We start from the raw sequence: 11,895 nt of genomic DNA, 5'->3' as shown, positions 1-11,895 counted from the left end.
AAGTTATATCTATCTTCCTCTCCTTGAGGAGACTGGCTATATGCCAAAGGATAAATACTCCTATGGCCCGGAGTTGCTTCAGCATGCGAAAAGAGTTGCAACGCATTTCAACCTCACTAATAAAGCGCTCTTTCGAACTGCTGTTGAGAGCATGGAATGGGACACGGCGCAAAAACGTGGCTCGTCAGCATGACGCAAAATCGAGGCCCAGGCCAAGTGTGTATAAAGCTGACGATTCAAGCGCAGTTTGTGATCATCGCTCCGGGCGTCTTGAATCATCCTAAAGTGCCAGATATTTCAGGACTTGACGAGTTCCAGGGGCATGTGTTCCACACTGCGCGCTGGGACTACGGTTACACTGGCGGTTCACTCAGAGACCCAGTATTGACCGACTTGAAAGACAAGAGAGTGGGTATTATTGGCACCGGAGCAACCGCAATTCAAGCCGTCCCACAGCTCGCAAAGTGGGAAAAAGAGCTCTATGTCTTCCAAAGGACGCCAGCGAGGGTAGATATCCGAAATCAAATGGCGACCGACGAAGCCTTGTGGATTAGCAAAATTGCTGGCAAACCCTGGTGGCAGCTAGCACAGCGGCAGAACTTCAATGCAGTTCGCGCGGGGGCTTTGGTTGACGAGGATCTGGTCGCTGATGGATGGTGCGCAACACCCTCCGCGGCAGCTAGTTTAGGCAGTCCTGTGAAAGGAATTATCTCGCCAGAAAGAGTGAAGGACCATGGCGCCGAAGTCTATGCCATAGACCAGGAGAGTTCTGAAAGGGTTCGTGCACGCGTAGCATCGATCGTCAGAAATCCTAAAACCGCAGAGAAACTAAAAGCATGATATCCTGCGTGGCGCAAGACCCCGGGCTTCCACGATGAATATCTCGCTTCCTTCAATCAGAGTAACGTTCACCTTGTGGACACTGATGGCAAAGGTATCGAGCGTCTCAACTGGAGGGGCCTCATCGCTAACGGAAAGCAATATGACATTGAGCTTTTGCTTTTCGGCACGGGATACCGAGCCCCAGCCGCACACAGCGGGAGCCCTGCGGTTGCCGCAAAAATCACCATCGCTGGATGGGAAGGCCGGTCCCTGGAGGCAAAGTATCTCTCTTGCGGGGTGTCCACACTTCACGGAATCAGCTCGCACGGCTTCCCGAATCTGTTTTACTTCGGCACATCGCAGGCTGCCTCTGCTTTCAACATCGTCTGCATGGCCGATGTGCAGGTCCAGCATATTGCATATATTCTGACCGAAGCAACGCGCCAGCATGACCATGCGGTGGTCGAAGTCACAAAGGAAGCAGTGAAGGAGTGGGCCGCCAAGATCGCCAAACGAGGCGCGTGGTCCGCGGTCATGCTTGGCTGTACGCCGAGTTGGCTGAACGGAGAGGGTGCGGGCTCCAAAGCGAACAGTGATGTGCGCGAACAGGTGAAGAAAGCCAGATCTGCGCCTTGGGGGGAAGGATTTCGCAGCTACGAAGACGTCCTCGAGTGTTGGCGCGCTCAAGGCGATCTAAGAGGCATAGGTATCTCTGGTTGATTATGGTGCCCTAGCATCAACATCTAGCCTCCGAGGCTTGGTGAGACTGCTTGCAGTTGACCTCGGAACCCAGTGGCAACAGCGGGGGATTATTTCTAGTAGATTTTGATTTTTCTGAGGCTTTGGTTGATTCATTTGTAGTTGAAGATCGATGAATCATATTTGGGTATAGCGAGAGGCCGAGTAACAAGAATATTTCGGTGATAAAACTTGGTCATGATGAGAATGCTAACACCTGAGATCTCTTATGATCATAAACTAAGTCATCAAGATTCAGAGTGAAGTCGGTAATGAAGGAAGCAAAGTGGTTCAGTCTTCTAGACAACCATTCATTCCCTATTTCTCCCTCGTTATCTAACAGGTTTTGGTTCGCCGGTGAAAGGGCCTGCGCATTTTCCACCCATTTCCAGGGAGAAGTTAGAAATTGTTAATGGTTATAATGACGCTCGTTGTTGCTTGTAATCGATCGCATATGCTCAGTTTGCAAACCAAAATTTTCGAGGAATACAAAGCCCTTATTCCCAATCACTATGTCGGGTGTCAATGTCCCACGAAACATGAGTCACCCTAATACGTGACATTTCCATCTGGTCAACAATTCTTCCCGTCATCTTCTTGAATTAGATTCGAGGGACGAGTTAAGCGCTTCTGGGAGCATCGGACAATTTTGCTCTCCAAGGCTTGATAGCGCGGCAACTTTCGCTGGTCTCAAGGAGTTGAAGAGCCCCTTTCAATCTCTTCGACAGAAGCGCTCTTTTCCCGCTCCTTCAAATAAGAGACTGGGTCCAGCTCAGCCTGTCTTGCGGCGTCTTCAATGTGGATGGCCACCGGATCTCCGAACAACTCCTCGACCTCTTCGAGAGTTTTGTTTGCGGTCTCGGGGAAGCTAGGTTTTGTTAGCCATATCCTGATCAAAGAGACAAAAGGGAGGAACCGATGCAACCTACTAGAAGTAGAAGATTACTGTGTACAAAGCAGTGCAGATCACAAAGATCATAAAGTATTTCCAGCTGATGTGTTCAATGGCAATCGGCGTGACCTGGACGAGACAGATGACGAAGGCACTACCCCAGGCAGTGATGGTGCCTCCCAGTACTGCTCGAACGGGCGTAGGTAGGATTTCCGGGATGTAGGTAAAGACAAAACTGTTGAAGATGACGCCATATCCGACGAGGAAGAGAAACATGGCGACGACAGCCAAAATCCCGTAAGTCTTATTGAGGTTGTTCGTATTTTCAAAGGAGGCCCAGAACGCGCAGAGAAGGATGGATGACGGTATGATGATACCCAAGGCGATAAACATCATCCTGCGGCGGCCCCATTTGTCGAAAAACCAAGCACCCGGTATGTTGGAGAGGACACCTACTGTACCCCAAATGCCGACAAGGACAAGCGGCAGCTTACCGGAGATCCCTAGGCTACCGTAGACGATCACCTGGTAGTTCTGGAGTGGAATGACGCCGGTTAGCTGCTGTCCTGTGCACAGGATAAATGCAATATAGAGACGTTTGCGGTTGGACGGGCGCTTGAGGATCGTGAACAAGTTGTCTTTCTGGTCTACTTCAAGCTGGAGCTGAGCTCGAATTTGGTTGAACTCGCTCATGAAGAACGTATCGTCATCCGATGTTTGGTGCATGCGTCGGAGTATCACTAGAGCTTCTTCGTGTCGGCCCTTCATGATCAACCAGCGCGGACTCTCCGGCATCCAGATAGCTCCAATAAGCATGACGATGGGGGGAACGACCTGGAGGCCAAAAAACAGACGCCAGGCAACGTCGCTTTCGATGTAGGAAAATCCAAGACCCTGGCAGTCAATCAGCACCGACTGAGGTATGAATGAAATTGAATTATATTTACCATCCACTCAGTAATCGCATAGGCCAGAGAGATATTAATACTACCGTCATCAGTAGTGCCTTTTACCTTTGCAGGGCCAATGTACGTACGCATATAAGCCGCCAATGCGTCCTCGAACGTGAGGCGGAGCAATCTCAGCTGCGTATGTGGGACAGACGGCGTAAACAAGACCGCCAGCAAAACCCCCAATGCCACGACCGACTAACATGACAGCGAGACTTTGTGCCCCCGCTTGCATGGCATTTCCAGCTAGAGCAATAGTGCTTGCAAGAATAATTGTCCGAAGTCTTCCTATCTTGTTGGGAATGTAGAGCATGGCAAGTCCACCGAGGAAGAGCCCAGAGTAGTAAATAGACCCGAGAACACCGATGAGTGTCGCATCGAAGCCAAAATACGTGATGAACTAAACACATGGATCAGCTGAGGTCGAAGTTTTCAACAGACATTTGGAGGGGAGTACGCACACGGGGATATCCAATGACGGATGTTGTCAGCCCGGAGTCATATCCATAGAAGAAGGCACCGAAGGTGAGGTAGATGACGCACAAAAGGCCATAGTTATTCATGGCTGCTGCACCTCGAGTCAAATGTTAGTAGAACTATGGTGCAAGTTCACAATGCAAGGAAGAGGGTGTTTTGCTATTTCGAATGGGAGAAAGTGGTGCCTTTATGCGTTTCTCCTGTTTCGGGAAAGAAGCTTCAAGCAGCAATACCCGCTTTCCAGCCCCCAGACCTCTCCAGGAAAGCGGAGAAGCCGGGGAAGGAACGCATCAAGAACTGAAGAGAAGGTCAAGAGTAGCCGAGTCAGCATGATCACGGCCCGACAGGCGAGGCTCCCCGGATCCCAATGGGGATATGAGCTCCCTCGGTCTTGGCTGCGTCTGTTGTTCTATCAAGGTTGCCGATGCAGTTGAGACTTCACGCTCGCTACAATCCCTCGGTAATGACCAGGTTCAGACATTAGACAAGCGGTTCCCTCACCGAACTTCCTTGGCAATAGCCAGCTCTTCGAGCTGCTGTTTGACAAATGCAAAGACTCAAGCTTTGTTGATATCTGACTTCGATAAGAGGTGTCGTTAGAGTGTCAGACAGAAGGAGAGGGGTTTCATCGTGTAGTCAGAGAGTTGTCAGCAACAGCTGGCCAATCATAATATACGAGAATAATAGAATGCCTAGGTCCACCTGTCTAAATCGGGTATCGAATGAAACTTTGCATCCACCCTAGACCCAATTTATTATGGACACAAGCTCGGAGGCCGGCATTCTTCCACACTATCCGAGCCCTTGAACTATGCTACTTATGGTTCACGGGAGGATGGTCGACTGTGTGATACCAGCTGTGCTTTGCAATGTTGATGTTACTGGCAAAAAGAGAAAGAACAAGACGACGAGTCCAGGTCTCTACCATCTCATCTATCAAAGAATACTCTGCCCGTGCTGATTCTTCTGTCTGCGTCTCTTCTTTGCTAGTCTTCAAGATAATGTACCTCCAAGCCCTCGAAACGATCGTCTGCCCTCCACTTCCTAGTCAGCTCAAAGAAGGCTGGGGAGCCTCCACCATAGATCACGTTCCTCTGTGATTTCAAGTCGTCGAATTCCCCTTCATTGTTGTAGTAACCTGGGGTGCAGTCCTCAAGAAATTTCCGTCGAGGCTCCGCCAAGTCAACGCAGAGCTGAACCCAGGCGCTCTCAGCTTCACCAGTGGGCTCAAGAGAACGGACCTTCTTGTCACAGGCCCGTCTGATAACATAAGCGAAGTGCTTAGCTTGCTCTGCCGTCGCATGGAGGAAGTTTGGTGAAACGGCTGCCTGAACACTGTTGACAAAGAAGCAATTGGGGAAGCCGCGGCTCGTCCAGCCATGGAACGTTTGGAATCCATTCTTCCACTTTTCAGTCGTTGTAATCCCGTCTCGCCCGTATAACTCCATTCCCGTTCGCTGTGCCCAATCAGTGGCTAGTTCGAACCCGGTCGCATAGATCAGACAATCGATTTCGTAGTTTACGCCGTTCGCCATCACTCCTTCGGGTGTAATCCTGTCGATTCCTTTTCCCTTTGTGTCGACTAGCTTGACGTTTGGCCTGTTGAATGTCTGAAGGTACTGATCATGGAAGCATGGCCTCTTGCACATCTGATTATACCATGGCTTGAGAGCTTCAGCAGTTTCCTTATCCTTCACAATACTGTCGACGCGAGCACGTATGGACTCCATCTTCTTATAGTCCGCAAGCTGAATCTTTGCCGCAAGCTTGGCAGGATCCATGGTGGCAATATCATCTCCGGTTTTGCGAGGCCACAGATTTCTTAAGATGTCGGTCCAACCGTCAGCGACTAGGTCTTCCTCAACATACCCACCCGCAATGACGGTGTCGAAGTTATCCATTCGTGCTTGCTGCCACCCTTTTGTCAGCGACTTTGCCCACAAGGGATCGGTCGGGCGGTTATTGCGGACGTCAATGCTCGACGGAGTACGCTGAAAGACATAAAGCTGTTTAGCTGCAGCGCCAACATGAGGTACGATTTGCACCGCTGTTGCACCAGTCCCAATGATCCCGACGCGTTTATCGGCCAATTTCCTTAAATCTCCCCGGTTATGGCCACCAGTGTAGTCATAATCCCAGCGAGATGAGTGAAACATGTGGCCCTTGAAAGAATCTATCCCTGGCACTCCGGGTAGCTTTGGTCGGTGAAGCGGTCCTGCTGCCGGTATGATGAAACGGGTAGAGATGGTATCCATTCGGTTTGTTTCGACGTCCCAGAGAGTTGTTGCCTCATTCCATTGGAGTTTTAGGGTCTCAGTTTGAAAAAGCGTTTTGTCATATAAACCGTAGTGGATTCCAATTCGGTGTGCATGCTCCAGGAGCTCAGATGCATGGGTGTATTTCTCGGAAGGTATGTAATTGGTCTCCTCACATAGGGGCATATACACATAAGCTTCGATATCGCACTGGGCTCCGGGATATCGATTCCAGTACCTGAAAATGATGAGTTTTTCTGTTTAGGCCGGAGCTCAGTGAGAAAGAACTATACCAAGTGCCCCCGAAATCACCTCCCTTTTCGATAATCCGAAAATTTGTGATACCTTGCTCAAACAGTCGCACAGCGCAAAGGAGGCCACCGAACCCTCCGCCGATAATGATTACATCCGTTTCGAGTTTGATTGGATCACGCACGAAGCCCGGTTCGACATACGGGTCTTGGAGGAACTGCTCTGCTGCCTTGCTAGAAGGCTGAATAATGGTGTACTGATTAATGCCACCATTTTTGAGTCGCTTATCGCGCTCCTGTTGGTATTTCCTTTTTAGTGCGTCGAAATCTAGTTCAATTTTCTCCGGCTCTGTAAAGCTGCGGTGCTCCAGGATCGCGGCACTTTGCGGCTCGATGGTTTGTTGGACGGCGACAGCCATTGTATAGCTAGCAGTTAGTTGAAAACGCGACCAGGACAGAAAACGTTGCAAATGTGGAAGTACAGTTAAGCTTCATGTACTTTATCTGTACGCGCAATATCTTGGGCCCTGATCGCATGAATAGTGTCGGAGTGGTATATCCTCGGTTGCCATTTTAGGAAACCGAGAACTCTGGAGTTGGGCTGCCTCGGATCCACCTGCATGAGCAGCAGTTCAGGTACTCCCAACGCCCAGGCACTCGTCATTTCATGGCGAACTCCCAACGTCTGAGTGCAACAGCTCCAGGCTGGAAAGAATCCCGAGGTCAAGTGTCTCATACCCGAAGTGTCACGTGGTCAGAGGTTCGCAGCGCTACCCAGGCATCCGAGACTACAGGACGTTTGGCAGAAACACTCGGCTGGAGGGCATAACGCTTAATAAGGTGAACTCTCAGAAGGAAATCTTATGGGACGGCCAAATATGTTAGTCTTTTTCTCCTTAGCTTTGGACTGACTTACTGAAGCCTGTGGCTGCCATAAAGAGCAGAGACAAAATAAAGGCCCGTTAGAGATCCGATAGCCTTCCCTTCGGGAATGCAGAATGGTGCTCAAAGATAATTGGTCGATACATGCATCGGAAATCAAAAGTCTAAGTTGATCACCCTTATATCGGGTTTGAAAAAAAAAAAAAAAAAAAAAGGAACCGTGCTCCCACGGAGGGCTGATAACATGATTCAGAAGAGACGTAATAGGAACAGTGGAAATAATACATGAAAAGAGAGCCGGTGGCTCACAGAAAACACATGTAGACGAATCAAACGAATCAGGCCATGGACTCAAGAATATTGCCATCATGAAAACTGTTCGTGCTAGGTTTGTTCTAACCTAGGGTTACCCCTGGGCCTACCAGAAAGGTCGCCCTAGGTAATACTGCTTTACATAGAGACCAGTCCTACTACTAGTCTGTTCACACAATGCAATTGATTGAAGAAATATGTTTCACAGATAAAGGTATCTGAAAGATCACACATACTCTTGATTTCTGTCCTCCTCTGTGTATTGAATGCGCAACCTCTTCAGTTGGGCGCCATATATTATATCTTTGCACGAGACGGCTGAATTTAACTCTCCTCGCCTGAAAATGCCCCCATCTCTTCATATTGCGCCACCGTTAATTGGAATTGTCTGTCCATTTATATAGCTGGAGTCCTCTCCAACTAGAAATGCTATCACTTTAGCGATTTCTGAAGGCTGTGCGAAGCGTCCAACAGGAGGAGGCTTCATGTCTTCATTGAAGTCCTTTTTCCTCTGGGCAAACCATATCTTGACTCCTTCTGTCTCAGTTACCGCTAAAGAGGAGTTAGTTTGTGCGTTGTACCAAATGGATCAGGATCTCCTACAAGGTGCCACAGCATTAACCCTAATACCAAGAGGGGCAAAATCTTTGCACCATGCCTTGACCAACCCAACAACAGCATGCTTTGTTGCCGTGTAGACCGCCAGACTGTTCCAACCGAGAAGTCCGGACATACTTGCGACGTTGACGACAGTGCCTTTGGTACCCCACTGACCCTTTGGTTCCTGTTTTTCCATGATTCGCAACGCTTGTGTGCCATAGTTCCAGGTGCCGCGCAGGTTCACGCCCACGATCTTCTCAAATGTTTCATCGGTTGCAATAGGTCCTTCGGCTGGCCCTATTCCAGCGTTATTGATCATGCCATCGAGACGTCCAGCCTTTTCCACGACTTCACCCAAGAACTTAACGCAGGCTTCGCGGCTGGCGACGTCGACGCCTCCACGAAACACTACCTTTCCCGCATGAACTAGAGACTCGAGCTTTGTTGGAACATCCGGGGTCAATTCGGCGATCCAAACCGTAGCCCCTCGACTACAGAGCTCAACCGTGGTAGCAAGACCGATTCCAGATCCACCCCCAGTGATGGCTATGGTGTATCCTTCCAGAGAGCTCATGATCAGTGTTCAATGTTGACGATCAATATCAATGACAATAAGGAAAAAACAAATCGCTGTCAGAGTTGACAATGCGCCACATCTCTACTTGACATTTATGGCAAGTGAGGGTCCCAGAATCCGATTTTGGTAACCTCGGCTATTGATGCGAAATGAAAACCAGTTCTCCTTCCTCAGATTTGCGCTCGTGATCCCGAGGTAATTCCATGTCGGATGATAGCAACCCCAGTAGGTAGCGGAGAGTGATCGATCTGCTCCACAGCGATCTTGCCGGACGGGAAGCGGGTAGTGGTGATCGCGAGAATGATTTTTCGGTTAGTTTTGGACAGCGCCGGCTCTAAACATGAAAAGAGAGCGTACAAGTGAGACCAATGGCCAAGGGCTCGGCTCAGACAATCCACGACTTACAGTCCCTGGCTTCTGTATATTGCCATAACTTGTTTGTTGCGGAAATATTAGTTCCTGCAGGCAAAACGTGTATTCACCCACTGAATTTACGCCTTCAAGGATCGTATCCTTGTGGCCCTGGTTGTCGTTGGTAAGTACTTCTTTAACGCGTGATCGTCTCGCGTTACGTGACGCGAAGCTTAGTGAATGTTTCAAGTACTTTTCGGATTAAGCTGCTTGAAGACGACTTCTCCAAGCTGCCAAATATAATGTATGACGAAAAGGGACGAGTCCGCTTAGATAGCGCAGTCGATGTTGTTCACTCGACGTCATTGTGAAAACCCCGGTGCAATATTCTCTAAGTCCGAATTTTACACCATATTCCAATGAAGGAAATATCTAGTTTGCATGAGGCATTGTGAACTTTTTAATGCATTCTAAAGGAACCAGTTATAGATGAATAGGCTATAGGATGCTTGTCGTTGCTGAAGATCGATGCTGTATGTCGAGGGGACAAGAGACCTTTGGGGTACACAGACTCGCATCGAGCGAGCCAACCGTGTTCAAATAGGCCAGGTAAGCGTCAATGGTCTTACAACTACATACATCTTTGATTTGATCGGGTACCGGATTTGGGAAGTAGATTATTTTTCTAACCCAATTAGGACGCATAGTTACGTGATCCACATGGTATGTGCTGCTATTGGGTGGCCGTGATCCACCCGCATTGCCCTGTGGCTCTTATGCGTCCTTCAGAGATAGGAAATGAATCAATCAACATTCGTTCCATATGATTCACTCCAAATAATATCACATCTAGGAATATATACAGTGATCGACAAAGAGTTCTCAAGTATATTCGGCAGTCGCAGTTTCTCCAGCCTTGCGCTGCCCCATCCCATGCTGATTCAGCAAGCATAGGCTCTTGGAGAACTTCTGAACAACCGTGACCACGAGATGGGTTTCAAAAAGCTTCAAAAGCAACAGTGTTGGCAGAGCAAGAATTTCGAGCAGTGTCACGATTTCGGATGGATGCTGCCGTTGATGTCAGCCGTCTCCGACTAAGTTGAAATTAGAGCATTGTCAGAAGACGATAAAATTGCAGATAGCAAGTCACCACCTAGACTAAAGACCAGTAGAATCAAATGTCTCCAATACTGTCTCCATGTGCGCGAAAAGAACATACCAACCTGAGAACACGCATCGGCCAAACAAATACCAAGCCTGGTCGCACGGCCTGGTGGTTGGCGTCCTGCGTTGACTGCATTATATCAAACCATATGCGGTCTTTAGTTTTCGAGCCCAAAGTCGAATGTTCCATGGTTGGGCTTCCTGTTGGCCAGACCTTTGCTTATTTCCGCCTCTTCATACTCCAATGTGACCTTGGTTGTCTTCATGATTCCGCCCCTGGATTCCAGAATCTGTTCTTCATCGCTTGCCGCATCGCTGTAGGGGCCCTTCGGACGCCCAGCGCGGTTGTTCATAGGAATATCCGGGCCCCTGTCACTCAGTTTTTGGGCGTTCCCTTTGTAGTAGATATCGGATTTAGCGGAAGACGATTTGATTCCGAATATCTGAGGAAGAAGGCGCTGCAGCGGACTTTTCAGAATTGGGAGGGCGGCGCAGATGATGGACACATCGACCTCGAGGAACGTCCAGCTGTTAGACTGGGCTTGGTAGTCTTGGAGTGAGCTTCGTTAGTTGAGGGTTATATGATATTGGCCGCTTTGTGAAGGGTCTTTGCACTCACAAACCGAGTCCTTTTGAGAAGTAGTCGGACCGAGCATAACACATCGGATGATGGTACATGCCATGACGCTGCGGAAAACAAAGGATATCAATACAGAGTTTCACATCAGCTCTCAGGACCAAAGCATAACACTTACAATACGCCGAGGCTGAAAACAAAGATCAACCCCAGTTTCTGCGACAAGGGCAATTTCAGTCTGACAATTTGATTGACAGGCATGGCGATGAGAATCAGGTCCGCGACAATTGTCAACACCGAGTTGGCGTACCACAACTTTCCGATATCGATGCAGTGGCCCGGCAGAGTTTTCTTCCACGCTTTTGAAACTGGGCTAGCAGATTTGTAAGAACTGCTTGATTTCTTGTGGCAAATTTGACACTTACTCGCATTGCCAGATACTCGTGCACACTGCTGCGGTGCAGTACGCCACCACGTACCCGATGACAGTCCAGGCTAGGATCTTGAAGTTTCGGGTAGGAAAGATCCTCAGATATAAAAGGACAATAGTTATTTTGGTCATGCCGTTTGCGAACTTGTACAGAAGTTGAGCGATCCAAAGCCACTAAGAGACTGCAATCAGCACGGACATGCGCCAACGAGATTATTCCAGCGAAACTGAACCATACCTCGAAAGCTAGAATCTTCAAGTCGCTGTGTCCATCAAGCTGTTTCGTGTGCAGTCCCATGCCGTAATAGACCTCTGAAACAAAAGTCAGCCTGTCGCATGTCTTGCTGCGATATACATACCCATATTGAAGCAAACCGTCATCCCAATCGCCAGCGCCTGTTACTCTCAGTCATGTTCTCAAGGGAAGACGTGGGAGGGTTCAAACCAAGGATACAACAAGCGTATAGTCATCCCAACCAGTCCGTCGATGAATCAAAAAGCGAACGAGGAGTCGACAGATGACAAGGAAGCCAGCGATTGTGCACATGATAATACTCACGTTTGCCAGTTGCTGGCCATGAGGATTGGGAGGCAGCCCAGCTGCTGTCTTCATCTCG

At 49.0% G+C, this 11,895-nt stretch overlaps 5 protein-coding genes across 5 annotated transcripts; 1 reads left to right on the top strand and 4 right to left on the bottom strand.

Annotated features, from left to right (window-relative positions):
* Positions 1-189: 189 nt before the first annotated feature.
* Positions 190-1,542, top strand: Z519_09697 (uncharacterized protein; the record flags this gene model as incomplete). The annotated part of the gene is made up of 2 exons (XM_016767418.1): positions 190-777; positions 859-1,542. 2 exons carry the CDS (start codon positions 190-192, stop codon positions 1,540-1,542), a joined length of 1,272 nt encoding a protein of 423 aa, XP_016616210.1.
* Positions 1,543-2,250: 708 nt separating this feature from the next.
* Positions 2,251-3,965, bottom strand: Z519_09696 (uncharacterized protein; the record flags this gene model as incomplete). The annotated part of the gene is made up of 5 exons (XM_016767417.1): positions 2,251-2,428; positions 2,490-3,346; positions 3,400-3,439; positions 3,489-3,802; positions 3,864-3,965. 5 exons carry the CDS (start codon positions 3,963-3,965, stop codon positions 2,251-2,253), a joined length of 1,491 nt encoding a protein of 496 aa, XP_016616209.1.
* A 900-nt stretch (positions 3,966-4,865) lies between these two features.
* Positions 4,866-6,804, bottom strand: Z519_09695 (uncharacterized protein; the record flags this gene model as incomplete). Its single annotated transcript, XM_016767416.1, has 2 exons — positions 4,866-6,372; positions 6,428-6,804. The coding sequence occupies 2 exons, from the start codon at positions 6,802-6,804 to the stop codon at positions 4,866-4,868; spliced, it is 1,884 nt and encodes a 627-aa protein (XP_016616208.1).
* Positions 6,805-7,937: 1,133 nt separating this feature from the next.
* On the bottom strand, positions 7,938-8,753 carry Z519_09694 (uncharacterized protein; the record flags this gene model as incomplete). Its single annotated transcript, XM_016767415.1, has 2 exons — positions 7,938-8,131; positions 8,183-8,753. 2 exons carry the CDS (start codon positions 8,751-8,753, stop codon positions 7,938-7,940), a joined length of 765 nt encoding a protein of 254 aa, XP_016616207.1.
* A 1,676-nt stretch (positions 8,754-10,429) lies between these two features.
* Z519_09693 (uncharacterized protein) lies at positions 10,430-11,891 on the bottom strand (the record flags this gene model as incomplete). Its single annotated transcript, XM_016767414.1, has 7 exons — positions 10,430-10,821; positions 10,891-10,958; positions 11,027-11,221; positions 11,274-11,452; positions 11,517-11,590; positions 11,638-11,674; positions 11,724-11,891. The coding sequence occupies 7 exons, from the start codon at positions 11,889-11,891 to the stop codon at positions 10,430-10,432; spliced, it is 1,113 nt and encodes a 370-aa protein (XP_016616206.1).
* Between the last annotated feature and the right edge of the window lie 4 nt (positions 11,892-11,895).

The sequence above is a fragment of the Cladophialophora bantiana genome (genome assembly GCF_000835475.1).
Source record: "Cladophialophora bantiana CBS 173.52 unplaced genomic scaffold supercont1.16, whole genome shotgun sequence".
NCBI lineage: Eukaryota > Fungi > Ascomycota > Eurotiomycetes > Chaetothyriales > Herpotrichiellaceae > Cladophialophora > Cladophialophora bantiana.
The sequence above is the reverse complement of the archived record's forward strand: the minus strand, read 5'-3'. Positions and strand labels throughout refer to the sequence as shown.